Source organism: Scyliorhinus canicula, chromosome 6, assembly GCF_902713615.1.
Source record: "Scyliorhinus canicula chromosome 6, sScyCan1.1, whole genome shotgun sequence".
Lineage (NCBI taxonomy): Eukaryota > Metazoa > Chordata > Chondrichthyes > Carcharhiniformes > Scyliorhinidae > Scyliorhinus > Scyliorhinus canicula.
This window is the reverse complement of record NC_052151.1, coordinates 37,152,926-37,179,575: the sequence shown is the minus strand read 5'-3', so window position 1 is coordinate 37,179,575 and position 26,650 is coordinate 37,152,926. Positions and strand designations below refer to the sequence as shown.

Here is a 26,650-nt window from a genome sequence, read left to right as displayed (position 1 = left end):
AGTGCGTATCTACCAGGACTGGAGTGCGGAGGTGGCCGAGTGGAGAGCCGGGTTTAACCGGACGAAGGCGGTGCTCCATGGAAAGCAGGTGAAGTTCGGCATGCTGCCGCCTGCGTGCCTGTGGGTCACCTACAAGGACCGGCATCACTACTTTGAGTCCCCGGAGGAAGCGTGGGCCTTTGTGCAGGCTGAAAAGTTGGACTCGAACTAGAGATTGGGGGCTGTGGGAGTTTTTCTATTTCTGTATCATTGTTTATGCTGTTGCTGGTTATTCTGTTTGTTTCTGTTTTTTCTCTCACTTTAGGATGATGTTGGTTATGGTTTTGTGTTTTAAGGGGGGTATTGGGGTTTGTGGTTGATCTGTGCCTTTGTTTGTACGGAGCTGGTGGATGGGTTGGGAATGCTGTTTGGGAGCTGCGTTGGTGGGGTGGGGCAGTGTGGAAGCGCGGGCTTTTCTCTGGTTTCCCGTGCTGCGGGACGAGGGGGGTGGGGCCGATGGCGAGGGGCGTGGTTATCAGATCCGTTTTCCCGTGCTGAAGCGGTGCCAAGGAGCTGATGCAGGGGAGGAGGGGGGACCTCATATCGGGAGGGGTCGGAGTTAGAGCGGGAGCTGCCGGGGTCAGCAGAAGTCAGCTGGCTCACGGGAGTACTGTGGAGGGAGCGTCGCGGCTAGGAGGGGTCCTAGCCTTGGGGGGGGGGGGGGGGGGGGGGGGGGGAATACCGGGTTGCCACTGGATTGGCCAGGGAGGAGTTAGTGCAGGTCGGGGGGGGGGGGGTCGGGGTGAGGTTCTATCGCCGTGGGAAACGGGCCAAATGGGTGCTGGCCAGGGGCGACCAGTCGATGGGCTATGGCTAGTCGACGGGGGAGGGGGGTGGGGTGCCCCCTGATCCGGCTGATTACGTGGAACGTGCGGGGGTTGAATGGGCCGGTGAAGCGGGCCCGGGTGTTTTCCCATCTGAGGGGGCTGAAGGCGGACGTGGCATTGCTTCAGGAGACTCACCTGAAGGTGGCGGACCAGGTCCGTCTGAGGAAGGGGTGGGTGGGGCAGGTTTTCCATTCAGGGCTCGACTTGAAGAACCGGGGGGTGGCGATCCTGGTGGGGAAGAGGGAGGCGTTTGAGGCGTCTGAGGTGGTGGCTGATAGTGGCGGCAGATATGTGATGGTGAGCGGTAAGCTGCAGGGGGAGAGGGTGGTGTTGGTAAATGTGTACGCCCCAAACTGGGATGATGCTGGTTTCATGAGGCGTATGTTGGGCCGCATTCCTGACCTGGAGGTGGGTGGCCTGATCATGGGGGGGGACTTCAATACGGTGCTGGATCCCCTACTGGATCGTTCTCGTTCAAGGACAGGCAGGAGGCCGGCGGCGGCCAAGGTGTTGAGGGGGTTTATGGACCAAATGGGAGGAGTGGATCCCTGGATGTTCGGGAGGCCGAGGGCTCGGGAGTACTCTTTTTTTCTCCCATGGACACAGGGTTTATTCCCGCATTGATTTCTTTGTTCTGAGTAGGGGACTGGTCCCGAGGGTGGAGGAGGCCAAGTATTCGACTTGCGATTTCGGACCATGCTCCGCATTGGGTGGATCTGGAGATGGGGGAGGTGCGGGACCAGCGCCCGCTTTGGTGTCTGGACGTGGGGTTGTTGGCTGATGAGGAGGTGTGTAGGAGGGTTCGGGGATGTATCGTGAGGTACCTCGAGGTCAATGATACTGGGGAGGTCCGGGTGGGGATGGTGTGGGAGGCTATGAAGGCAGTGATTAGGGGGGAGCTGATCTCCATCCGAGCCCATAGGGAGAGGGGGGAGAGGAGGGAGAGGGAGAGACTGGTGGGGGAGCTGCTGAGTGTAGATAGGAGATATGCGGAGGCCCCGGAGGAGGGATTGTTGGGGGAGCGACGTAGCTTGCAGGCCAAGTTTGATTTATTGACCACCAGAAAGGCGGAGACACAGTGGAGGAAGGCGCAGGGAGCGGTGTACGAGTATGGAGAGAAGGCAAGCAAGTTGCTGGCACGTCAGCTTCGCAAGCGGGACGTGGCTAGGGAGATTGGTGGAGTGAAGGATAGGGGTGGGAATGTGGTGCGGCAGGGGGCAGAGGTCAATGAGGTCTTTAGGGACTTCTACAGGGAACTGTACCGGTCGGAGCTGCCGGTGGTGGGAGGGGGAATGGAGAGCTTTTTGGACAGGCTGAGATTTCCAAGGGTGCAGGAGGAGCAGGTGGAGGGACTGGGGGCGCCGATCGAGTTGGAGGAGCTGGTCAGAGGGATTGGCCACATGCAGTCGGGGAAGGCGCCGGGACCGGATGGGTTCCCGGTTGAATTTTATAAGAAATACACGGACCTGCTGGGCCCCCTGTTGGTTAGGACCTTCAACGAGGCATGGGAGGGGGGTGTTCTGCCCCCGAAGATGTCTCGGGCACTAATCTCCCTGATCCTGAAGCGTGATAAGGACCCCTTGCAGTGCGGTTCATACAGGCCGATTTCACTGCTGAATGTAGACGCCAAGCTGCTGGCGAAGATCTTGGCCACTAGAATAGAGGACTTGGTGCCGGGGTGGTACATGAAGATCAGACGGGTTTTGTGAAGGGGAGGCAGCTGAACACTAACGTGCGAAGGCTGCTAAATGTGATAATGATGCCGGCGGCAGAAGGAGAAGCGGAGATTGTGGTGGCATTGGATGCGGAGAAGGCCTTTGATGGGTTAAGTGGGGGTACTTGTGGGAGGTGTTGGAGAGGTTTGGGTTTGGGGTAGGGTTTATTAAATGGGTGAGGTTGCTGTACGAGGCCCTGATGGTGAGTGTAGCGACAAATGGGAGGAGGTCCGAGTACTTCAGGCTCTACCGTGGGACGAGGCAGGGGTGCCCCCTGTCCCCCTTGCTTTTTGCGTTGGCAATTGAGCCTCTGGCCATGGCGCTCAGGGAGTCAGGGAGGTGGAGGGGTCTGGTGCGGGGTGGGGAGGAGCACCGAGTGTCGCTGTATGCGGACGACTTGCTGCTGTATGTAGCAGACCCGGTTGGGGGAATGCCTGAGGCAATGGAAATTCTTGCTGAGTTTGGGAGTTTCTCGGGCTATAAATTGTACACCCGGGAGATCAGGAGGAGGGGATTGGTAGGCTCCCGCTAAAGAGGGCAGTGAGGAGTTTTAGGTACCTGGGGGTTCAGGTGGCTAGGAGTTGGGGGACTTTGCATAAGCTTAATTTTACTAGGTTGGTGGAGCAGATGTAGGAGGAGTATAAAAGGTGGGACATGCTGTCGTTGGCGGGTAGAGTACAGTTCGTTAAAATGACGGTGCTCCCGAGGTTTTTGTTTTTGTTTCAGTGCCTCCCCATTTTCATTCCGGGGGCCTTTTTTAGGAGGGTGAACAGCAGCATTCTGGGATTTGTTTGAGCGCACGGGACTCCGAGGGTAAGGAGGGTCTTTTTGGAGCGGGGCAGGGATAGAGGGGGGCTGGCGCTGCCCAACCTCTCTGGGTACTATTGGGCGGCTAACGTCTCGATGGTACGCAAGTGGGTAATGGATGGGGAGGGGGCAGCATGGAAACAGATGGAGATGGCGTCCTGTGGAGGCACGAGCCTGAAGGCACTGATAATGGCGCCGCTGCCGCTCCCTCCAACGAGGTACACTACGAGCCCGGTGGTGGCGGCTGCCCTCAAAATTTGGGGGCAGTGGAGGCGACACAGGGGGGGAAGTGGGGAGCTTGGTCCCAGGGAACATTGATGGCAGGTTCCTGGGGTGGCACAGGGCGGGCATTAGGAAGTTGGGAGACCTGTTCATTGACAGGAGGTTTGCGAGCCTTGGTGAATTGGAGGAGAAGTTTGAGCTCCCCCCGGGGAATATGTTCAGGTACTTTCAGGTCAAGTCATTTGCTAGGCAGCAGGTGGAGGGGTTCCCTTTGCTGACCCCGAAGGGGGTAAGGGATAGGGTGCTTTCCGGGGTGTGTGTCGGGGATGGGAAGGTGTCTGACATCTACCAGGTAATGCAGGAGGTGGAGGAGGCGTCGGTCGAGGAGCTGAAGGCTAAGTGGAAAGTGGAGCTGGGGGAGCAGATTGAGGAGGGGACATGGGCAGATGCCCTGGAGAGGGTGAACTCCTCCTCTTCATGTGCGCGGCTTAGCCTCATCCAGTTTAAGGTGCTGCACCGGGCCCATATGTCCGGGTCTAGGAAGAGTAGGTTCTGTGGGGGCGAAGACAGGTGTGTCAGGTGTTCGGGGAGTCCAGCGAACCATGCCCATATGTTTTGGGCATGCCCGGCACTGGAGGAGTTCTGGAAGGGGGTGGCGAGGACGGTGTCGAGGGTGGTGGGATCCAGGGTCAAGCCAGGCTGGGGACTCGCGATATTTGGGGTTGGGGTGGAGCCGGGAGTGCAGGAGGCGAAAGAGGCCGATGTTCTAGCCTTTGCGTCCCTAGTAGCCCGGCAGAGGATCTTGCTGCAGTGGAAAGATGCGAGACCTCCGAGCGTGGAGACCTGGATTAATGACATGGCGGGATTCATTAAGCTGGAGAGGGTCAAATTCGCCCTGAGGGGGTCGGTACAAGGGTTCTTTAGGAGGTGGCAGCCTTTCCTCGACTTCCTGGCTCAGCGATAAGGAACTAGGTCAGCAGCAGCAGCAACCCGGGGGGGGGTTTAGGGGGATAGTGTTTAAGTTAATTTGTTTATTATTAATTTATTTTGTTATTTATTGGGCTTGGGGGTGTTTATTATTGTTATTGCTATTATTGTTTTGTTGATATTTATTTTTCAAAAATTCCAATAAAAATTATTTTTACAAAAAAAAGGGCATCTTGACAAATACATGAATAGGATGGGAATAGAGGGATACTGACCCGGGAAGTGTAGAAGATTTTAGTTTAGATGGGCAGCACGGTCGGCACGGGCTTGGAGGGCCGAAGGGCCTGTTCCTGTGCTGTACTTTTCTTTGTTCTTTGTTCTTAAGCACAGTTTGAGTGTAGTCACTATTGCAATGTAGTCTCAGTTTTAACCACCAGGGGCTGGTTTAGCACACTGGGCTAAATAACTGGCTTGTAAAGCAGAACAAGGCAGCAGCACAGGTTCAATTCCTGTACCAGCTTCCCTGAACAGGTGGCGGAATGTGGCGACTAGGGGCTTTTCACAGTAACTTCATTGAAGCCTACTCGTGTCAATCGGTGATTATTATTACCTCTCTCTAACATTGCCCATGTTCTCGGCTTCTCAGCTTATCTTGCTGCTGAAACTCTCATCCGGGCTTCTGTCACCTCGACTATCCAATTCTCTTTTGGCTGATCTCCCACCCACCACCCCACATAAACCTCGCCTAATCCATTCTTTCCCTAAATCTCTCCACCTCCCTTTTCTCCTTGAAACCTACCTCTATTGGCCACGCTTGTGGTCACCTGCACTAATATTTGGCTCCAAGTCAATTTAGATGAAGTGCTTTGGGAAGTTTTACTTTGTCAAAGGCATTATTTGGTCATTTTCATTTTGCTGCTTGTGGGAACTGGCTACGTGGAAATTGGCTGCGATGTTTTCCACTTTACAACAGTGACTGTGCTCCAAAAGCACTTCACTGAATGTAAAGTATTTTAAGACACCCAATGGCCCCTATATCAATGAAAATCTTTCATTTTTTTCTTTATAAATGCAAATTGCTGCGGTTGTTACATCCCAATACGGTTGCATTGTTTATTACAGGAATGGAATTTGCAGCTTGACCCCTGCAATAGTTTCTTTGCTGCAAATCTGCATTCAGATATGTGATGCAAACGAATTGACTGCCAGCTCACCTGGAGAGAAGTGTGGACTGAGAACTCCTGCAGCTACATCACTGGTTGTCTGTGGAGAGAATTTTTCTGCAATCACAGTAACGGAGCAATCTGGAATAGACTCCGCTACACACACAGCAGTAGATAATCCAACAACACCAGCTCCAATCACAGCAACTCGGATCTTCTCCATGGTCTGTGTGAGAAAAAAAACAAAAGTCCGAAACAACATATATAATTAATCCCAAGAATGAGAATTATGGTCCCAATAAAGCAGCGGATTCAAATTTGCAAGGATCTTTCTTAATTCATTCATGGGGTGTGGGCATTGCTGGTAAGTCCACCACATTTTGTACATCCCTAACTGACCTCGGGAAAGTTATGGTGTTACTGGAAAAAAGGGAGATTGAAAACTCTAAATACTATGTCCGTTATTACATAAGATCTGGGATTGGACAACATTTTCCAAATAAATCTAAATTACGTTGACAACCAATTTAAGATAGTCAGTCGGGTTCAAAATGTGGCACATTTCCAAGTACTGGAAATTACATATATTAATACACAGGGCCCTGTTCTTTGCAGACAGAAAGAACATGATCACACATTGCACCCGTTTCAGTTAAACAAAATAAGTGACAGCCATTTGCTGGTTCATTCCTCAGGGCAATGCCTTAACCAATGAGAGTCAAGCTGCCTGGTTTAAACTTCAAACAATGCTTGTCAGTTAACATCGACCATGGCAATGCCTCTACCAATTAAAAGTCCACTTGCTAACCAATAAGCACTTTCTTCCCATACAGTATCAATTGTTGAGGGGCTGTTTAGCACAGGGCTAAATCGCTGGCTATGAATGCAGACCAAGCAGGCCAGCAGCGCGGTTCGATTCCCGTAACAGCCTCCCCGAACAGGCGCCGGAATGTGGCGACTAGGGGCTTTTCACAGTAACTTCATTTGAAGACTACTCGTGACAATAAGCGATTTTCATTTCATTTCAATTGTTCTTCCTGTGACATCGATATTCTTGCAAAATGCCCTTTAACATAAAATGTCTCTTTTTTTTAAAGTAATAATCAAGTTCTGTGCACCAAATGACGAAAGTGGAGTTGAGAAGATAAGCTGAGACAGGGAAGATGGGCTATATCACAGAGGTACAACTAGGTGATTGCAAAAGCCGCTATATTACAACAATGCCGAAACTTCAAAAAGTATTTAGTTGGATGTAAAGTGCTTTGTGGTGGTTCATGGCTGTGAAATGTGCTACGTTGTCAGAGGGTAACTAAGAATCAACCATATTGTTTTCATCAAGAAAGTATGTTCCTGGCTCCAGCTGAATTGAACCCCACACAGCAACATTAGGAGGTAATTAAACTTCTTGTAAAGAAGCACTCACTGAAGATGCCATTTTGCTAATTTCCTCACTAATAAAAGGACGGAGAAACAAAGAAATGTTTTTTAATAGCAATAGGATTTTAAAAAGTGTGATTGTGCTCAATAGGGGCTGTTTAGCACAGGGCTAACTCGCTGGCTTTGAAAGCAGACCAAGCAGGCCAGCAGCACGGTTCGATTCCCGTAACAGCCTCCCCGGACAGGTGCCGGAATGTGGCGACTAGGGGCTTTTCACAGTAACTTCATCTGAAGCCTACTCGTGACAATAAGCGATTTTCATTTTTCATTTCATTTCAATTTGACACTTGTCAGAATCCCAAAAGACAACCAATAGTTGCTCATTAGGATATTATAGGCTTAGATTATTTTTTTACATTTACAGCAAACAAAACAAAATTGTGAAATCAGAGGGCAATTTATAGACCATACATTGACATACTATGAAAGGATCCTATATACACATTTACATCTTAACAGGCTTGAAATCCTTTTTTGCAGTCCTTATACTTCCCCCTCTCAGCTATCATCGTTCCTCTTCCCTTAACCCAGAATGAGATTGGAAGGTGATGGTGCAAGAACAATGGTTACTGGCATAGTGGTATTGTCACCGGAGTAGTAATCCAGAGACCCAGGATAATAATCTGGGGACCCGGGTTCCAAACCCACCACTGCTGGTAGTGGAATTTAAACTCAATACAATATCTGGAATTTCTTAAATGCCCTCTGAATCACCCTCGTAAGCCACTCAGCTGTATTCAGCCACTATGAAAACACAAAAAAGGAAAGAAACCAGATGGACCACCCGACATTGACCTGGGAAACATCAACGGCAAACCCAATCTTATTGTCCCTACAAGATCTGTTGAACTGTCTCTCAGACTAGTTAAGCCTGACACAGACATCCGCACAGGATCATGCAATACAGACAATGACCACTATCACCATTCCCGAGTATGTCCTCTCTCACCGGCACAACAGGCCTAACAGAGGTGGTGGCAGCACAGTGATTATAGTTGTGATGGAGTTGCCCTGGGAGTCTTCAACATCGAATCTGAACCCCATGAAGTCTCATGGCTTCAGGTTAAACATGGGCAAGGATATCTCCTGCTGATTACCACGTAACGGCCACCATCAGCTGATGAATCAGTACTCCTCCATGTTGAACACTACTTAGAGGAAGCACTGAGGGTGGCCCAGGCTAAGTCCGAGTGGTTAATGATTTCCCACTGCCTCGACCAGCCTCCTCAGACTAAGTCCGAGTGGTTAATGATTTCCCACTGCCTCGACCAGCCTCCTCAGACTAAGTCCGAGTGGTTAATGATTTCCCACTGCCTCGACCAGCCTCCTCAGACTAAGTCCGAGTGGTTAATGATTTCCCACTGCCTCGACCAGCCTCCCCAGACTAAGTCCGAGTGGTTAATGATTTCCAACCATCTCAGCCAGCCTCCTCAGGCTCAGTCCCAGTGGTTAATGGTTTCTCCACCGTCTCGAGTGGAAAGGGTGTAGACTATGCTCTGGGTAGGGACTTCAATGTCCATCACCAAGAGTGGCTCGGTAATGCCACCACAGACCGAGATGGCCGGTTCCTAAAGGACATAGCTGCTAGACTAGGACTGCAGCAGGTGGTGAGGGAACCAACACGAGGGAAAAATATACTTGACCTCATCCTTACCAACCTGTCTGACTGGATAGTGTCCTAGGCCCAATCATCTTCAGCTGCTTCATCAATGACCTCCCTTCCATCATAAGGTCAGAAGTGGGGATGGCTACACAATGTTCAGCACCATTCATGACTCCTCAGATAATGAAGCAGCCCATGTCCAAATGCAGCAAGACTTGGACAATAACCAGGCTTGGGCTGACAAGTGGCAAGTTACATTTGTGCCACACAAATGCCAGGCAATGACCATCTCCTACAAGAGAGGATCTAACCATCGCCCCTTGACATTCAATGGCAGTATCATCGCTGAATCCTCCACAATCAACATCCCCGATGAACTGCACTGGACCAGCCATATTAATACTGTGGCTACCAGGGCAGGTCAAAGGCTAGAAATCCTACAGCGAGTAACTCACCTCCTAATCCCCCAAAAGCATGTTCACCATCGACAAGGCACAAGTCAAGAATGTAGTGGAATACTCTCCACTTGCCTGGATGAGTTCACCTCCAACAACACTCAGGAAGCTCAACACTATCCAGAACAAAGCAGCCCCCTTCTTTGCTACCACTTCCACAAATATTCCAACCCTCTACCACTGATGAACAGTGGCAGTTGAGTGGACCATCTATAAGAAGCATTGCAGTAACTCGCCAAATTTCCTTAGACAGCACCTGCCAAACCCACAGCCACTGTCATCTAGAAGGACAAGAGCAGCAGATACCTGGGAAGCCCACCACCTGGAGGTTCCCCTCCAAGTCACTCACCACCCTGACTTGGAAATAGATCACCGTTTCTTCACTCTTTTGGGCAAAATGTTGGAACTCCCTCCCTGACCTACACCTCAGAACCTGCAGCGGTTCAAGAAGGCAGCTCACCACCATCTTCTGAAAGGCAACTAGGGATGGCCAATAAATGCTGGCCAGCAACACCTAATCCTGTAAATTAATAAAAAGATGAATTAAAGAATGATTGGCTAATAGTTGTGTGTCGTAATGTTCTGTCTGTTATCTGCTTCCTGGTAGGAAGAATCTAATCTGTGATACTCAATCTTACAGACCGATAATGGGAACATAGAACACTACAGCGCAGTACGGGCCCTTCGGCCCTCGATGTTGCGCCGACCTGTGAAACTATCTGAAGCCTATCTGACCTACACTATTCCATTTTCATCCATATGTCTATCCAGTGATCACTTAAATGCCCTTAAAGTTGGCGAGTCTACTACAGTACTGTTGCAGGCAGGGCGTTCCACACCCCTACTACTCTCTGAGTAAAGAAACTGCCTCTGATATCTGTCCTATATCTATCACCCCTCAATTTAAAGCTACGTCCCCTCGTGTTGGTCATCACCATCCGAGGAAAAAGACTCTCACTGTCCACCCTATCTAACCCTCTGACTATCTTATATGTCTCTATTAAGTCACCTCTCAGCCTTCTCCTCTCTAACGAAAACAACCTCAAGTCCCTGAGCCTTTCCTCGTAAGACCTTCCCTCCATACCAGGCAACATCCTAGTAAATCTCCTCTGAACCCTTTCCAAAGCTTCCACATCCTTCCTATAATGTGGTGACCAGAACTGCACGCAGTACTCCAGGTGTGGCCGCACCAGAGTTATGTACAGCTGCAGCATGACCTTGTGGTTCCGAAACTCAATCCCCCTGCTTATAAAGGCTAGCACACCATATGCCTTCTTAACAGCCCTATTAACCTGGGTGGCAACTTTCAGGGATTTATGTACCTGGATGCCGAGATCTCTCTGTTCATCTACACTACCAAGAATCTTGCCATTAGCCCAGTACTCTGCATTCCTGTTACTCCTTCCAAAGTGAACCACCTCACACTTTTCCGCATTAAACTCCATCTGCCACCTCTCAGCCCAGCTCTGCAGCTTATCTATGTCCCTCTGTATCCTATAACATCCTTCAGCACTATCCACAACTCCACCGACCTTCGTGTCATCTGCAAATTTACTAACCCATCCTTCTACACCCTCTTCCAGGTCATTTATAAAAATGACAAACAGCAGTGGCCCCAAAACAGATCCTTGCGGTACACCACTAGTAACTGAACTCCAGGATGAACATTTGCCATCAACTTTGGGCAGAGTCATGCGGACTTGAAATATTCACTGTGTTTTTACTCTCCCCAAATGTTGCCAAACCTCTGGGCTTGTCCAGCATTTTCTGTTTTTGTTCCAGGTTCCAGCATCCACACAATTTTGCTTTTGTTCTACTAACCGGAGAATTGTGTTTGGTGAAACTCTTACCCCCTCCTCCCAAAATTCACCCCCTCCCTCCCTTAACTCCCCCCATCATTAGTAACCTGGTGAGGGTTATCAAAGATTATTCTTATTTATTATTCTTTATAAATTCATTCAAGGGATGTGGGCATTGTTGCTAGGCCAGCATTTATTACCCATCCCTAACTGGATATTCTTGAACCGCTGCGGGCCATGCACTGTAGGTAGGTACATCCACAGTGCTGTTAGGGAGGGAGCTCAAGGATTTTGACCCAGCGACAGTGAAGGAACAGCGATATATTTCGAAGTCAGGGTGGTGAGTGACTTGGAGGGGAACTTCCAGGTGGTGGTGTTTCCGGGTATCTGCTGCCCTTTTCCTTCTAGATAGCAGTGCTCATGGGTTTGGCAGGTGCTACCTAAGCACCCTTGGTGAGTTCCTGTGCTGCACCTTGTAGATGGTGCACACTGCTGCTACTGTGCATCTGTGGTGGAGGGATTGAATGTTTGTGGATGGGGTGCCTATCAAGCAGCTGCTTTATCGTAGATGGCGCCGAGCTTCTAGAGTGGTGTTGAAGGGGGTCAGTGGAGAGCATTCCATCACACTTCTGACTTGTGCTTTGTAGATAGTCGACAGGCTTTGGGAAGTCAGGAGATGAGTTACTTGCCACAGGGTTCCTCACCTCTGACCTGCTTTTGTATAGCTAAAATATTTATATGGTCAGTCCAGTTCAGTTTCTGGTCAACGGTGACTCCCACGATGTTGAAAGTTGGGTTTCAGCGATGACCATTTAATGTCAAGGGGCAATGATTAGATTCGTTCTTGCTAGAGATGGTCATTGCTTGTCACTTGTGTGGCACAAATGTAACTTACCACTTGTCAGCCCATGCTTGTGCGTTGTCCAGGTCTTGCCGAATTTGGATATGGACTGCTTCAGTACCTGAGAAATTGCAAATGGTTCTGAACACCATGCAACCATGAGAATATATCCTCCACTGCTGACCTTATGATGGAACGAAGGTCATTGATGAGGCAACCGAAGATGGGCCAAGGACACTACCTCAAGGCACACTTGCAGTGGTGTCCTGGAACTGAGATGATTGACCTCCAACAACCAGAATCAGCTTCCTTTGTACCAGGTAAGATTCGGCGTCTTCAGTACTACTGCCAGAATACTGTCAGGGCCCATTGCCTTTCCAGTATCCAGAGCCTTCAGCCATTTCTTTATATCGTAGGTGAGTTCCACTGGCTCCCTGTGTAACATTTATCCCTCAGCAATACAAGCAAAATAAATTGTTATGTCATATCTCACATTTCTGTTTACTGGAGTTTATACTGTGCAAATTGGCTGTTCTAACATTGACTACGTTTCAAAGAGTATTCAATTGGTTCTAAAGTGTTGTCAGGCTGCCCAAACTTGTGAATGAGGAGGGTTTTGCAAGATCAGAAGATAATTGATTGAGAGTAACCAAGCCTCACCCTGGAATTGCAGCCAAGATGCTGACATGACTTGTTCATGAGATCACACACTGATTCCAGATATGGGAACAACTTAACCATTTAATTCATGTGAGGGAGAGCAAGCGGCCACCGATTCGCACCCCCCTCCCCCCCCCCAGCAAATTACCTTGTGTGAAACACAATCATCATCCCCTTCACCAGGTTAATCTACACCTCCTCAGTCGACACATGCAATTTAGTCCAAAATATTCTGGGCAAACCTTTTTATAAACAATCTTATATCTCAGTCTTGCATCACCTCCCAGACACCTCACTTTTAGGATTTTAAAAAACCCACCAGTTTCTTTGATCTTCCCTCGTTGCTCTGACTTTTCTTCCAAGGTTGGGAAAGGGACATTAGGACTTTCTCCGGGCCTCGAGATTTACTCATTGTGAAGCAGGAACAACAGAAAGTTGGAATCTGTGGTCAGGGCTGCCCCTCACTTTGTTAATGCAAATTCTGGAGGTCCTCCTGGAGAGATTCTTGTTCCAGAGGACCATCTGTCTGGAGTGTTGTGGTGGCCTGTGACACTGATTCTAAATCATCTCAAAGTAGCTCTATCTCCTGTGGTAAAGCCCATGCTGGGGCTGTGGCCTATATTGCCCTCCTAACTCGCATCCTTTCCTGCCATCCTCGTACCTGTGGCTCTGCCTCTTCTGTGAAGGATGCTTGCTGTGCCCCATTACCTCGATATAAAATCTGAGAGTCGTGTCTACTTTACACTCACGTGGCTTCCGAATTGTGCCCGTCAGCCTTGCTCTCCCTCCTTGTGTTCCCCTGCAATGCCAGGAGCGTGGCAACAGCTGTGTTGCCCAAGTATGCATAAAATACCCCTCCCCACACTCCCCCTCCCCCCCACACCCCCCTCCCCACACACCCCTCCTCCCCCCACACACACAACCTTAGCAACCTTGATTACACTCATTAGCGGATTGGTCGGTAAAGCCTTTTGAAAAGTGCAATAAATATTTTGTTCCACTGAAGGCGACATGCTGAAATGTACCAGCAGAGGGAGTCAGCACTCAGAAACAAGGCGGGCATGCAGAAATGTACCAGCAGAGGGAGTCAGCACTCGGAAACAAGGCGGGCATGCAGAAATGTACCAGCAGAGGGAGTCAGCACTCAGAAACAAGGCGGGCATGCAGAAATGTACCAGCAGAGGGAGTCAGCACTCGGAAACAAGATTCAGAAGAAGCTGATTAAATAAAAGGAACTACTGTGCTTGAGCCCTTTTAACTCTGGCGCGTTCCAGTCCCTCACACTAGCAATGAAGATAATACAAAATAAGAAGCTGTGGAATTTAGAAGAATGAGAGGTAATCTCATTGAACCATAAAGCTGGATTTTACGGTGCTTGTTCGGGTACACGGAGGGAGAATTCAGAATGTCCAATTCACCTAACAGCACGTCTTTCGGGACTTGTGGGAGGAAACCGGAGCACCCGGAGGAAACCCAGGCAGACACGGGAAGAATGTGCAGACTCCGCACAGACAGTGATCCAAGCCGGGAATCGAACCTAGGACCCCGGCACTGTGAGGCAACAGAGCTAACCACTGTGCTACCGTGCTGCCCATGCATCGTTTTTAAGCATGGTATCAAATTGGAAGAAAAGGCTTACGATGCTGTGAAGACTGGCAGTTGCCCAGAAGATTGGAAAGGTTTTAGAAACCAGCAAAAGATGATGAAAATCATATTAAAGAGAGAGACATTGGCGTTTGAAAGAAAAGTAGCAAGAAATATAAAAGCAAATAGTGAAAGCTTCCACAAGTATATAAAGAATAAAAGAGTGGCTAAAGTCAGTTACTATCCCTTAGAGGTAAGAATGGGGAATTAATAATGGGAAATTGGGACATGGCTTTGAACACATATTTTGTATCTGTATCTTCACAGTAAAAGACACAAAAAGCATCCCAAATAAAGTTAAAAAAAAGAATCAAGAGGCAAATGGGAGGAACTTAAAACAATTGTGATCACTAGAGAAAAAGTAATTAGAATACTGATGGGCTCCAAACTGTACCAGGCCCTGGAACCACTGGCTTGCACCATAGGGTCTTAAAATAAGTTGTTGCAGAATAGAGGATACGTTGGTTGTCGTCTTCCGAAGCTCCTACACTCTGGGATACCTAACAGATTGGAAAGTCTGTTCTGGAGAGGAGGGAGACAGAACACAGGAAACTATAGGCCAGTTTGCCTCACATCTGTCATTGGGAAAAAGTTACAACCCATTATACAACCAGGACATTCAGAAAATCAGAATACAATTAGACAGAGTCAACATGGTTTTGACAAAGGGGTGGAACAATCAAGTTGGATAAAGGGGAACCTGTAGATTTAGTGTATTTGGATTTCCAATAAACACGCGCCGTGTGTACCAAAGAGTTTGAGTCGTTCATGAACTCAAACGGAATTCGGCATGTCCAAACCTTCAAAAAGGCAATGAAGAAACTGGCCACAGGGTCTTGGGAGACGCGACTGGCCCGTTTTCTCTTCAGTTACCGGACAACCCCTCATGCTACCACAGGTGTGGCACCAGCAGAGATGCCGGTGGGGCATCGGCTTAGGGCCCACCTCACCAGAAGCCTCTGACTCCAATTCGGACATGGACACAAGCCTTGGTCGTCCAGCCTCCCTCGATGCCGGCACCATTGCCGGCTACACCACTCCCACCTCAACGCTCCACCCATAAACATCGGTCTCTGGCGCGTCACACACCTCCCGGACACATCCCATCGATGGTGGACCGTCATCAGCTCCCCAAATGAACAAGAGGGTCTCGGCCTGAAGATGTGGATGTTTCTCTGGACGGGGGGGGGGGGGGGGGGGGGGGGGGGGGAGTAGGTGTACCGACCCCTTTGGGGACCAAGGACTGTGTTCTATACAATTCCCCCCCCCCCCCCTCCCTTACACAGCTGAATATGAATTCCCCTGGTAAGTAGGGGCGGGGTTTCCCCTTAACAAGGGGTCTTCATAGCGCCAGGGTCCCAGGGTTCGATTCCCGGCTTGGGTCACTGTCTGTGCGGAGTCAGCACGTTCTCTCCATCTCTGCGTGGGTTTCCTCCGGGTGCTCCGGCTTTCTCCCACAGTCCAAAGATGTGCAGGTTAGGTGGATGGGCCATGATAAATTGCCCTTAGTGTCCAAAAAGGTTAGGAGGGGTTATTGGGTAAGAGGGATAGAATCATAGAACAGTACAGCACAGAACTGGCCCTTCGGCCCTCAATGTTGTGCCGAACAATGATCACCCTACTCAAACCCACGTATCCACCCTATACCGGTAACCCAACAACCCCCACCCTTAACTTTCACTTTTTAGGACACTACGGGCAATTTAGCATGGCCAATCCACCTAACCCGCACATCTTTGGACTGTGGGAGGAAACTGGAGCACCCGGAGGAAACCAACGCACACACGGGGAGGACGTGCAGACTCCGCACAGACAGTGACCCAGCCGGGAATCGAACCTGGGACCCTGGAGCTGTGAAGCATTTATGCTAACCACCATGCTACCGTGTTGCCCCATAGGGTGGAAGTGAGGGCTTAAGTGGGTTGGTGCAGACTCGATGGGCAGAATGGCCTCCTTCTGCACTGTATGTAACACTCTATGAATGTAAATTAAAGAGGAACAGAGAAGTCTTGCTATAAATGTACAGGACATGGTTGATGCCATACCTTGAGTCCTGTGTGCCATTTTGATCACCTTACCCAAGGACTATACTGCAGGAAATTCAGAGCAGGTTCATCCAGCTGATTCCTGCAACCAAGGGCTTCTCTTCAGAGGAAGTGTTGAGCAAATTGGAGTTTAGAAGACTGTGAGGCGATCTTATTGAAACACAAAATTCTGGGGGGGGGGGGGGCTTAACAGTGGAGACGCTAATGGGATGTTGTCTCCTGGGGGATCTGGGGAGGGGGGGTGGGAGCATAGCTTCAAAATAAGGGTCTCTCATTGAATACAGAGATGAGGAGGGGGTTTTCTCTGGAGGATTGTTAAGAGTTTGGAATGCTCTCCCCCCAGACAGCAGTGGAGGCTGGGTCACGGGGTATATTCTGGGGTTAGAGAAGAATTTTTGATGGGGATGGGGGGGGGGGGGGGGTCGCAGGCAGGAGAGGCTCTCATTAGATCGGCCATGAGCGAATTGACTGGAGGAGGTAGGAGGGGCCGAATGGCCTGCTGCTATTTGTCTTGAAGCGGGGGCCCCCAGTCCGAAGCAATGGGGAAGGGTAGGTGTGGACAGACCCGCACAGATTCCCGTGGCGGGGCGGCAGAGGAGAAATGGAGTGACAGCCGGGGACAAACCCCTCCCGGTCTCAGAGTTAGAAAGGTCACTGACCCTGCCGCCTGGTCCCCGGCTCTCCTCCGAGCCTGTCGGTCGCAGCTGCTTGTGAGCATTAGCAACTCGGAACTGGAAAGGTCTGCGTGTCTCCATACAGCCTGCACTGCCACAGCGAGTGGAACAGAAATATCTCCACCCCTGACACCAGGCAGGTGGGGCTCATTCAGCCTCAGGCAAACCTGTCACTCAACACCAACAGCCACCTCAGCATCAACATACTTTACAAAACGTCACATTTCAAACCAGTATTGTTACTTTTCAAAATATGTAAAGAAATGTGCCATATTTGTTTTATTTGTTCATGGTGCAAGGGTGTCACTGGCTTGGGCCAGCGTTTATTGGGCATTTAAGCATCAACCACATTGCTGTGGGTCTGTCTTAGGACACACCGGGGCCGGTAAAGACGGTGATGCACGATCAATTGCACAAAGACTAAGGTTGGGTATAACTGTGGCTTTATTGCAGTCAGATGCGTGCTGCAGCTGGCAAAATGGCTGATCAGGAGGAGGTCACGCATATTTATACAGCTCCTAGTGGGCGGAGCCAGCCGACAGGGGCTACCGGCGAACCCCTAATACAGGTGCACACAGTGGTTCACCACATTCACCCCCTGTTAAAAATGAGTCCGGCGGGGGTGGTGTGGAACTATATACAGCGTTGAGAATTATGTACAGTGTCTTAGATGGCAGCATCCGGAGGTCCTGCGGGGAACAAAATGGCAGCACCCATGGGACGCACATTGCGGGGGCGGTACAAGATGGTGGCGCCCAAGGGCCGCATGTTAGCGGAGCTGGGCAAGATGGCGGCGCCCATGGGTCGCACATGGACTGAGGGGAAGAAGATGGCGGCGCCCACTGGCCGCACCTGGCCCCAGGAGGAGAAGATGGTGGCAGCCATTGTGCGTTTGGCAGGGGGGAGGGGGCGATAGGGGCAACTGTGCGGGCCTGGCACACTGCGGCGAAGTGGCCCTTTTTGTTACAAGACTTGCAAGTGGCGGCGCGGGCTTGGCAGCATTGGCGGGGGTGCTTCTGTTGGTCGCAGAAGTAGCAGTGGGGACCCCCAGGGTACACGGACTGGCGTGTGGCACAGGCGTATTGGCTAGGCAGGGCCCCAGCTTGGGGGGTCATTTGCAGGGTCCAGGAGGGATAGGAGGGGTGGGCCGCATGGCGAGAAGGGTAGGCCTGAACATTACGGGAGGCGACGGTCATGGAGAGCGCTAAAGTTTTTGTCTCTGCTAGGTCGAGCGTGGCCCCTTCCAGCAGTCGTTGCCGGATGGGGTCCGACGCAATCCCCGTTATGAACGCGTCGTGCATGAGGAGATTAGAATGTTAGGTGGCCGTAACAGCCTGACAGTCACAGTCCCGGACGAGTGGGTTTAGGGCCCTCCAGAAGTCTTCGATGGACTCACCAGGGAGTTGAGAGCGAGTGGCGAGTACGTGCCTGGCAAAGAGCGTGTTCGCTTTCTGTGCGTAGTTCTAGGAGTGCCATGGCTTCTGCGTAAGTCGGGGCATCCTGGATCAATGAGAACATGCTTGAGCTCAACCTAGAGTACAGGACCTGTATCTTCTGAGCCTCCGTCGGTGTGGGGTTCGCTGTGTTGATGTGAGCCTCGAAGCAAGGTAGCCAGTGATTAAAGTCCTTTCTGGCGTCGGGAAAGTGCGGATCCAGCTGCAGGCGATCTGGTTTGATTCTGATATCCATGTCTTAGTAAATCTGACTGCAATAAATTGATGCACGATCAATTGCACAAAGACTAAGGTTGGGTACAACTGTGGCTTTATTGCAGTCAGATGCGTGGCCTCCTGCTGCAGCTGGTGAAATGGCTGATCAATGGAGGACACACATATTTATACAGCTCCTACTGGGTGGAGCCAGCCGGCAGGGGCTACCGGCGAACCTGTAGTACAGGCCGTACCTTACATCCCCTAATACAGGCGTACAGTGGTTCACCACAGACGGCAGATTTCCTTCCCTAAAAAGGGACACTTTTTAAACAGCAATTCTTTAACCATCTGCCGTGGTGCGATTCGAACACTGCTCCCCAGAGGTTTACCCTGGGCCCCTGGTTTACCCTGGGTCCCTGGGTCCCTGGATTACCCTGGGCCCCTGGGTCCCTGGATTACCCTGGGTCCCTGGATTACCCTGGGTCCCTGGTTTACCCTGGGTCCCTGGAATACCCTGGGTCCCTGGATTACCCTGGGTCCCTGGAATACCCTGGGTCCCTGGATTACCCTGGGTCCCTGGAATACCCTGGGTCCCTGGATTACCCTGGGTCCCTGGATTACCCTGGGTCCCTGGGTCCCTGGTTTACCCTGGGTCCCTGGATTACCCTGGGTCCCTGGGTCCCTGGATTACCCTGGGTCCCTGGGTCCCTGGATTACCCTGGGTCCCTGGGTCCCTGGATTACCCTGGGTCCCTGGATTTCCCTGGGTCCCTGGATTACCCTGGGTCCCTGGGTCCCTGGATTACCCTGGGTCCCTGGATTACCCTGGGTCCCTGGAATACCCTGGGTCCCTGGATTACCCTGGGTCCCTGGATTACCCTGGGTCCCTGGATTACCCTGGGACCCTGGGTCCCTGGATTACCCTGGGTCCCTGGAATACCCTGGGTCCCTGGATTACCCTGGGTCCCTGGATTACCCTGGGTCCCTGGGTCCCTGGTTTACCCTGGGTCCCTGGATTACCCTGGGTCCCTGGATTACCCTGGGTCCCTGGATTACCCTGGGTCCCTGGATTACCCTGGGTCCCTGGGTCCCTGGATTACCCTGGGTCCCTGGATTACCCTGGGTCCCTGGGTCCCTGGATTACCCTGGGTCCCTGGATTACCCTGGGTCCCTGGGTCCCTGGATTACCCTGGGTCCCTGGATTACCCTGGGTCCCTGGATTACCCTGGGTCCCTGGATTACCCTGGGTCCCTGGGTCCCTGGTTTACCCTGGGTCCCTGGATTACCCTGGGTCCCTGGATTACCCTGGGTCCCTGGGTCCCTGGATTACCCTGGGTCCCTGGATTACCCTGGGTCCCTGGATTACCCTGGGTCCCTGGATTATCCTGGGTCCCTGGATTACCCTGGGTCCCTGGATTACCCTGGGTCCCTGGATTATCCTGGGTCCCTGGATTACCCTGGGTCCCTGGATTACCCTGGGTCCCTGGGTCCCTGGATTACCCTGGATCCCTGGATTACCCTGGGTCCCTGGATTACCCTGGGTCCCTGGATTACCCTGGGTCCCTGGATTATTAGCCGTAACAATACCACTACCCCACTGCTTCCTCCCCCTCTTGTAAGTACAAAATCAAAAATGCTGCCAAAGGTGGAAATCTAAAATGACTACAGAAAATTAACTCCTGAGCAGTTGGACACAGAGAGGGATGGGGTTGTCCTTTCAAATGGTTGAACTGCAGAGTGTATTCCGGAATTTTCTGTTATTACAAATACGCAGTTAAAATATGCACGTAGGCTATGGCCACTCTTGTGTCATTGTGTCATTGTACAGATAGTTCCAAAAAACGGCGCGTGTGAACCCAGGAATGGGAAAGTCACACATGGAGTTGTTCTGCTCCTCTGCTACCTCACAGGAGCTTGACATTGAAATCTGCGCAATGGGGTGAGGTTAATTTACATAGATAGAATTTACAGTGCCGAAGGAGGCCATTTGGCCCATCGAGTCTGTACCACCTCTACCCTATCCCAATAACCCAGGAACTCCACCCAACACTAAGGGCAATTTTTGGACACTAAGGGCAATTTATCATGGCCAATCCACCTAACCCACACATCTTTGGACTGTGGGAGGAAACCGGAGCACCCGGAGGAAACCCACGCACACACGGGGAGAATGTGCAGACTCCACACAGACAGTGACCCAAGCCGGAATCGAACCTGGGATCCTGGTGCTGTGAAGCATTTGTGCTATCCACAATGCTACCGTGCTGTCCTCACCTATACTGTTGCTATACTCACCATTAAATACGCCAGAAAATGTTAGAGCTGACACATTCAGGTGTAAGCGATTATTTAACATGAAGTCACAATTAGTGCGAAACTGTAGAATAATGGGTTAATAGTTATGTTAATGAGATAGTGATGTGGCAGTGACCTCAGCAGTCATGTGCAAGAGACTAGTGAAGATGGAATAGGCTGGGCAAGGGGGGGATGAACTTGCCTCGGAGCTTATTATAGTTTAAATGAAGAAGTTTTTTGAAGAAACATACTGGAGTTAGACCTATGTCACTATAAGTAGTGGGAAACCTTCCCAATCCAGAACAGGCCACAAATGAACCAATGAGAGGTCCAAACAGTATTCAAAGTGGAAACCAAACCAGAAAAAAAACTCTCTGGCACTGAAATGTACTTTTACAAGTCTTCACCCCATCCGTGGCCAGCTAGAGAAGTTAAAGATGGTATCACATTGTGAGAAAAGATATACAATGCTGCAAAGGTTAGTGGTAGGATGGAAGATTGGGAATACTTTAGAAATTGACAAAGGAGATCAGGAGGTGTTGTGGAGCACCGGGTCTCGCTCTACACAGATGACCTGCTCTCGTACATTGCCGACCCGTTGGAGGGGATGGGGAAGTAATGCGAATCTTGTGGGAATTTTGTAATTATTTGGGGTATAAATTGGACATGGGGAAAAGCGAGATGTTTGCAATCCAGGCAAGAGGACAGGAGAAGAGACTGGGAGAGCTGCTGCTTAGAATGGTAGGGAAGAGCTTTCGATATCTGGGAATCCAGGTGGCCCGGGAATGGGAGGCAAAGCAGAAGTTAAACCTATCCCGGTTGGTAGAACAAATGGAAGGGGACTTTAAGAGATGGGACATGCTCCTACTATCACTGACGGGGAGGGTACAGACTGTGAAAATGACAATCCTCCCCAGATTTCTGTTTGTCTTTCAGTGCCTCCCCATCTTCATCCCTGAGGCCTTTTCAAGCGGGTGAATAAGGTTATTTTGGGCTTTGTGTGGGTGGGTAAAACCCCGCGAGTGAAGAAAGTTTTGCTGGAGCACATTCCGGGGGAGCATGGGTTGGCGCTGCCGAACTTCTGCAATTACTACTGAGCGGCTAATATAGCCATGATTAGGAAGTGGGTAGTGGGGGAGGGGTCGGTGTGGGAGCGGGTGGAGGAGGCATCATGTAAAAGACACAAGTTTGGGAGCATTGGTAACGGCACCTCTGCCGTTCTCGCCGGCCCGATACTCCACAAGTCCGGTGGTAGTGGCGGCTCTGGGGATCTGGGGGCAATGGAGGAGATATAAGGGAGTGGAGGGAGCATCAATTTGGACCCCGATTTATAATAACCACAGGTTTGTACCGGGTAAGCTCGATGGCGGGTTCCGGAGTTGGCAGAGGGCAGGAATTAGAAGGATGGGGGATCTGTTTATAGATGGGAGCTTTCCCAGCTTGAAAGCTTTGGAGGATAAATTTGAATTGCCAGCAGGGAATGGGCTTGAGGTATTTGCAGGTGAGAGACTTCCTGAGAAATCAAGTGCCGGCCTTTCCGCTGCTGCCGCCATGGGGGATACAGGACAGGGGATGGTATTGGATATTTACCAGGAGCTTTCGGAGGCGGAGGAAACTCCGGTGGAGGAGCTTAAGGGCAAGTGGGAGGACGAGTTAGGAGGCGGGATAGAGGCGGGTCTGTGAGCCGTTGCCCTAAGCAGGGTTAATCCTCATCATGTACCAGGCTTAGCCTGATCCAATTTAAGGTAGTCCACCAGAGACACATGACAGTGGCCAGGATGAGCAAGGTTTTCGGGGTAGAGGATAGGTGTGCGAGGTGCGCGGGAAGCCCAGCAAACCATGTCCACATGTTTTGGGCATGCCCGAAGCTTAGAGGGTTTTGGCAGGGTTTTGCTGAGACAATGTTCACGGTGCTATAAACACGGGTGGTGCCGAGTCCGGAGGTGGCGATTTTTGGAGTATCGGAAGATCTGGGTGTTCAGGGGGCGAAAGAGGCCGACGTCTTGGCCGTTACCTCCCTGGTAGCCCGGAAGACGGATCTTGTTAATGTGGCAGGTTTCAAAGCCGCCGAGTGTAGAGTCCTGGGTTAGTGACATGGCTGGGTTTCTCAGTCTTGAGAAAATAAAGTTTGCCTTAAGAGGGCCAATGGTCAGGTTCACCCGGAGGTGGCAGCCGTTCGCCGACTTACTCAGGGAAAAATAAAATGTCAGCAGAAGCAGAATTCCAAAGCGGGGGACGGATTGTTGTATGGTTGAGGTGCGTGAAGATTGGGCTGGGGGGGGGGGGGGGGGGGGGATTTTTATTTTACCATGTTGATGTCATTGTTTATGTTACTGTTATAAAAATTTCCAAATACCTTAATAAAATATTATTTTTAAAAAAGAAATTGACAAAGGATGACTTAACAAACTAAAGAGAAATTGGAGCATGGAAGAAAACTAGCAAGAAATATAAAAACAGACAGTAAAAGCCATTAAACTATATAAAGTATATAAAAAGAAAGAGAGTAGCTAAAAAGTGTGTGATGGTAATTTAGAGGATGAGACTGGGAAATTAATAATAATAATCTTTATTGTCACAAGTAGGTTTACATTAACACTGCAATGAAGTTACTGCGAAAAGCCCCTAGTCGCCACACTCCGGCTCCTGTTCGGGTACACAGAGGGCGAATTCAGAATGTCCAAATTACCTAACCGCACGTCTTTCGGGACTTGTGAGAGGAAACCGGAGCACCCGGAGGAAACCCACGAAGACACAGGGAGAACGTGCAGAATCCGCACAGACAGTGACTCAAGCCGGAAATCGAACCTGGGACCCTGGCACTGTGAAGCAACAGTGCTAACCACTGTGTCACCATGCCACCCAAATTAGTCATGAGAAGCAAAGACAAGCCCAGATGGCCTGCCACCTGGGGCCTGCAAAGAAGATAGTGGAAGTATTGGCTATAATCTTGCAAAATTCCCTGGATTCGGGAAAGGTCTCAGCACCCTGCGGAACCACAAATGTAGAACCACTATTCAAGGAGCTGTGAGGAGGATACAAAGAGTTCGCAAAGGGATGTAGGTAAGTTACGTGAGTGGCCAAAATTTGACAGATGGAATATAATATGGGAAAATATGAGTTATCCATTTTGGCAGGAAAAATAGAAAAATGAAATGTTTTAATTAGAAAGAGATTGCGGAATCCTGTGGAACAGAGGGGTGGCCTTGTACATGATTCATAAAAGGTTAGCATGAAGATAAAGGAACTAATGAGGAAGGCAAATGGAATGTTGCGGTTTATTAGAAAGGGGGGTGTAATATAAAGTAGGGAAGTTCAGCTACATCAGAAAGGTACAGCAAGTAATTAAGAAGACAAATAGTATATTGGCCTTTATTACGGAAGGATTTGAGTATAGAAGTAAATATGTCTTCACTGACATTGCATAACGAACATACAAAATAGGAGCAGAACATACAAAATAGGAGCAGAAGTCAGCACTTCAGATCCGCTCCACCATTTAATAAGATGATGATCTGCTTGTATTTCAAGTTCCATGTTTCCAACAACCGCAATAACTTTAGATTATTGTGAGGTAAGAGAACCAATCTCTGCCTTAAAAATATTCACTCACCACCCCCCTCGCCCCAAAATATTCAGTGACCCCCCCCCCACCCGCCCTGCCCCCCCACCCCCTTCACCTCCTTCTGAGGCAGAGTTCCAAGGTCACAGACCCTCTGGGACAAAAGCATTCTCCTCTTTGCTGCCCTATAGGGCGACCCCGATTTTAAAACAATTCCCCCTCGTTCTGGACTCCCCCAGAAGAAGAAACATCCTTTCCACGCCCACTTGGTCAGGACCATTCAGAATCTTGTATACTTCAATCAGTCCAAACCTCACTCTTCGAAACTCCAGTGGAAACTGTTACAACCCCCTAGAGGGACAGAGCTGCATAACATCTGATTCCCCTTCTACACACCTGAGACTGAGCTACTCAAGTGACTAATTGGAGGGGCTCCCCACGGAATATAAAGCCCGACCTGCAAGCAGTTTGGGGAAGGAGCTCCTGCGGGGACTGGAGTGTGGAGAGGAGTGATTATTGTGACTAATGTGGAATAAAGCGAGTTGTACCCTATCAAGCTGGCCTCTCGTGGAGTCCTTGCCTCTGTCCACAACACTGGCAAAGTGGATCCAGTAGAGCTGTTGTAAGAAGCAAGTGCTGTGGCCTCGGATCACATTCACCCACCTCGGGAGGCCGCACTCCGACCTGCAGGCTTGGCCAACATAATTAAACTTCAGCCTTCTGGCGTCGACTCGGACCATTGGGCCTTGTTGAAAGACTCCAACTTCCGCACAAACACCATCATCAGTGACGAGTGACAGGCCACACCTTACTGACCGCCGTTGGCGGACCAACTTATGCGCTAATCTGGGACTTGACTTACCCAGATGGGTTGCCGTTCAACATGCTGATCGACTGGGTGGGCTATGACCGAAATCCACAGCCACAGATTATGGTCGGCAGTACCGGTTCCATACTGCATCGCAGGTGCTGGTGGAGTCCAGAGGAGAATATGTAGTACATTTACGGGAACTCGCTGCCCCCTGCTTCGTTTGCGGACTTTGGGACTGGGAGTGGCAGCAGCGGCTGTTAATGACCATGGAGCTTCCACCGACACAGAGTTCCCGTATGGTAGGTGCCTCTATCAAGCAGGATACCAAGACCAAGAACGAGGCTCTGGTCAATCATGCGAGGCTGTCGTCTTCTGGCGGCGCACAAATCGTCACTTTCCCCCAGGAGGCCGCATGCATTTCCTCGAGAACTTGGACACTGAGGAACCAACCATACTGCTGCTCTGTGTTATTGGCCCCAGAACTGCCCGATCCGGGTGTGCAACTGCTAAACGGACCCCCCCGCCAAGATGGAACTGGACACGGGAGCGACAGTTTGGGTCATCAGTTTACGTATGTTTGCCGCTATCCGTACAGGTCTTCAGCCGCTAGAGCTTCGCAACACGGGGGCCCCGACTGGCCACATAGACTGGGGAGCACTTAGAAATCAAGGGCACCGCCCATGTACCTCAGCTTTTATGTTCATATCATTGTCCTTGTTTAAATTTAGAATACTAGTCTCAGACCCACACTTCACCCTTTCAGACTGCTTGTAAAATCCAATCATATTGTTCTCGCTGTTACCTAGGGGTGCCATTACTCTGAAGTCATTAATTTATCCTGTCACATTACATTGTACCAAGTTTAAAATAACCTGCTAAAATAAAATAAAATAAAAATACTGAAGATGCTAGAAATCTGACATAAATCTGAGCTCTGGTGAAGAGTCATCCAGACTCAAAACATTAACTCTGTTTCTCTCTCCACAGATATTGCCAGAATTTCCTGCGTTTATTTCTAATATAACCTACTCTTTATTTAAGCCAGAAAGTGGTTCTAAGAAACTTAGCTCAAAAGTATTATATGAACTCCTCATCCAAGCTACTACTGCCAGTTTATATGTAAATTAAAATCACCCATGATTATTGCTGTCACTTTATCACAAGCACCCGATATTTCTTCTTGTATACTTTGTGGTTACTGTTAGGGGGGCTGTGGACCAATTCAATGAGGGACTTCTTTCACCTACTATTCTTCATCTCCACCTGAACTGATTCTACATCCTGGTCTCCTGAACCAAATTCATTTCTATCTATTGCACCAATACCATTCTTGATCAACACTGCTACCCCTCCACCTTTACCTAGCTTTCTATTCTTATTGAATGTCATATACCCCTTAACATTCAGGACCCAACTTTGTAGCCACGTCTCCGTAATAGCCGTCAGACCATATTCATTTACTTCAATGTTTGC

The 26,650-nt window shown here is 50.1% G+C and overlaps 1 protein-coding gene across 7 annotated transcripts in view; it reads right to left on the bottom strand.

Annotated features, from left to right (window-relative positions):
- ddo (D-aspartate oxidase) overlaps positions 1-26,650 on the bottom strand; it is a 216,476-nt gene that overhangs the window by 121,859 nt on the left and 67,967 nt on the right. For 5 of the 7 annotated variants that reach the window (XM_038799172.1, XM_038799170.1, XM_038799168.1 and 2 more), the window contains exon 2: positions 5,752-5,926. In XM_038799172.1, the coding sequence (XP_038655100.1) occupies positions 5,752-5,926 (175 nt within the window). Of the gene's footprint in view, positions 1-5,751; positions 5,927-16,184; positions 16,336-16,843; positions 17,009-26,650 lie in introns of those variants that run through there. The other 2 variants (XM_038799171.1, XM_038799174.1) reach the window with 2 other exon arrangements.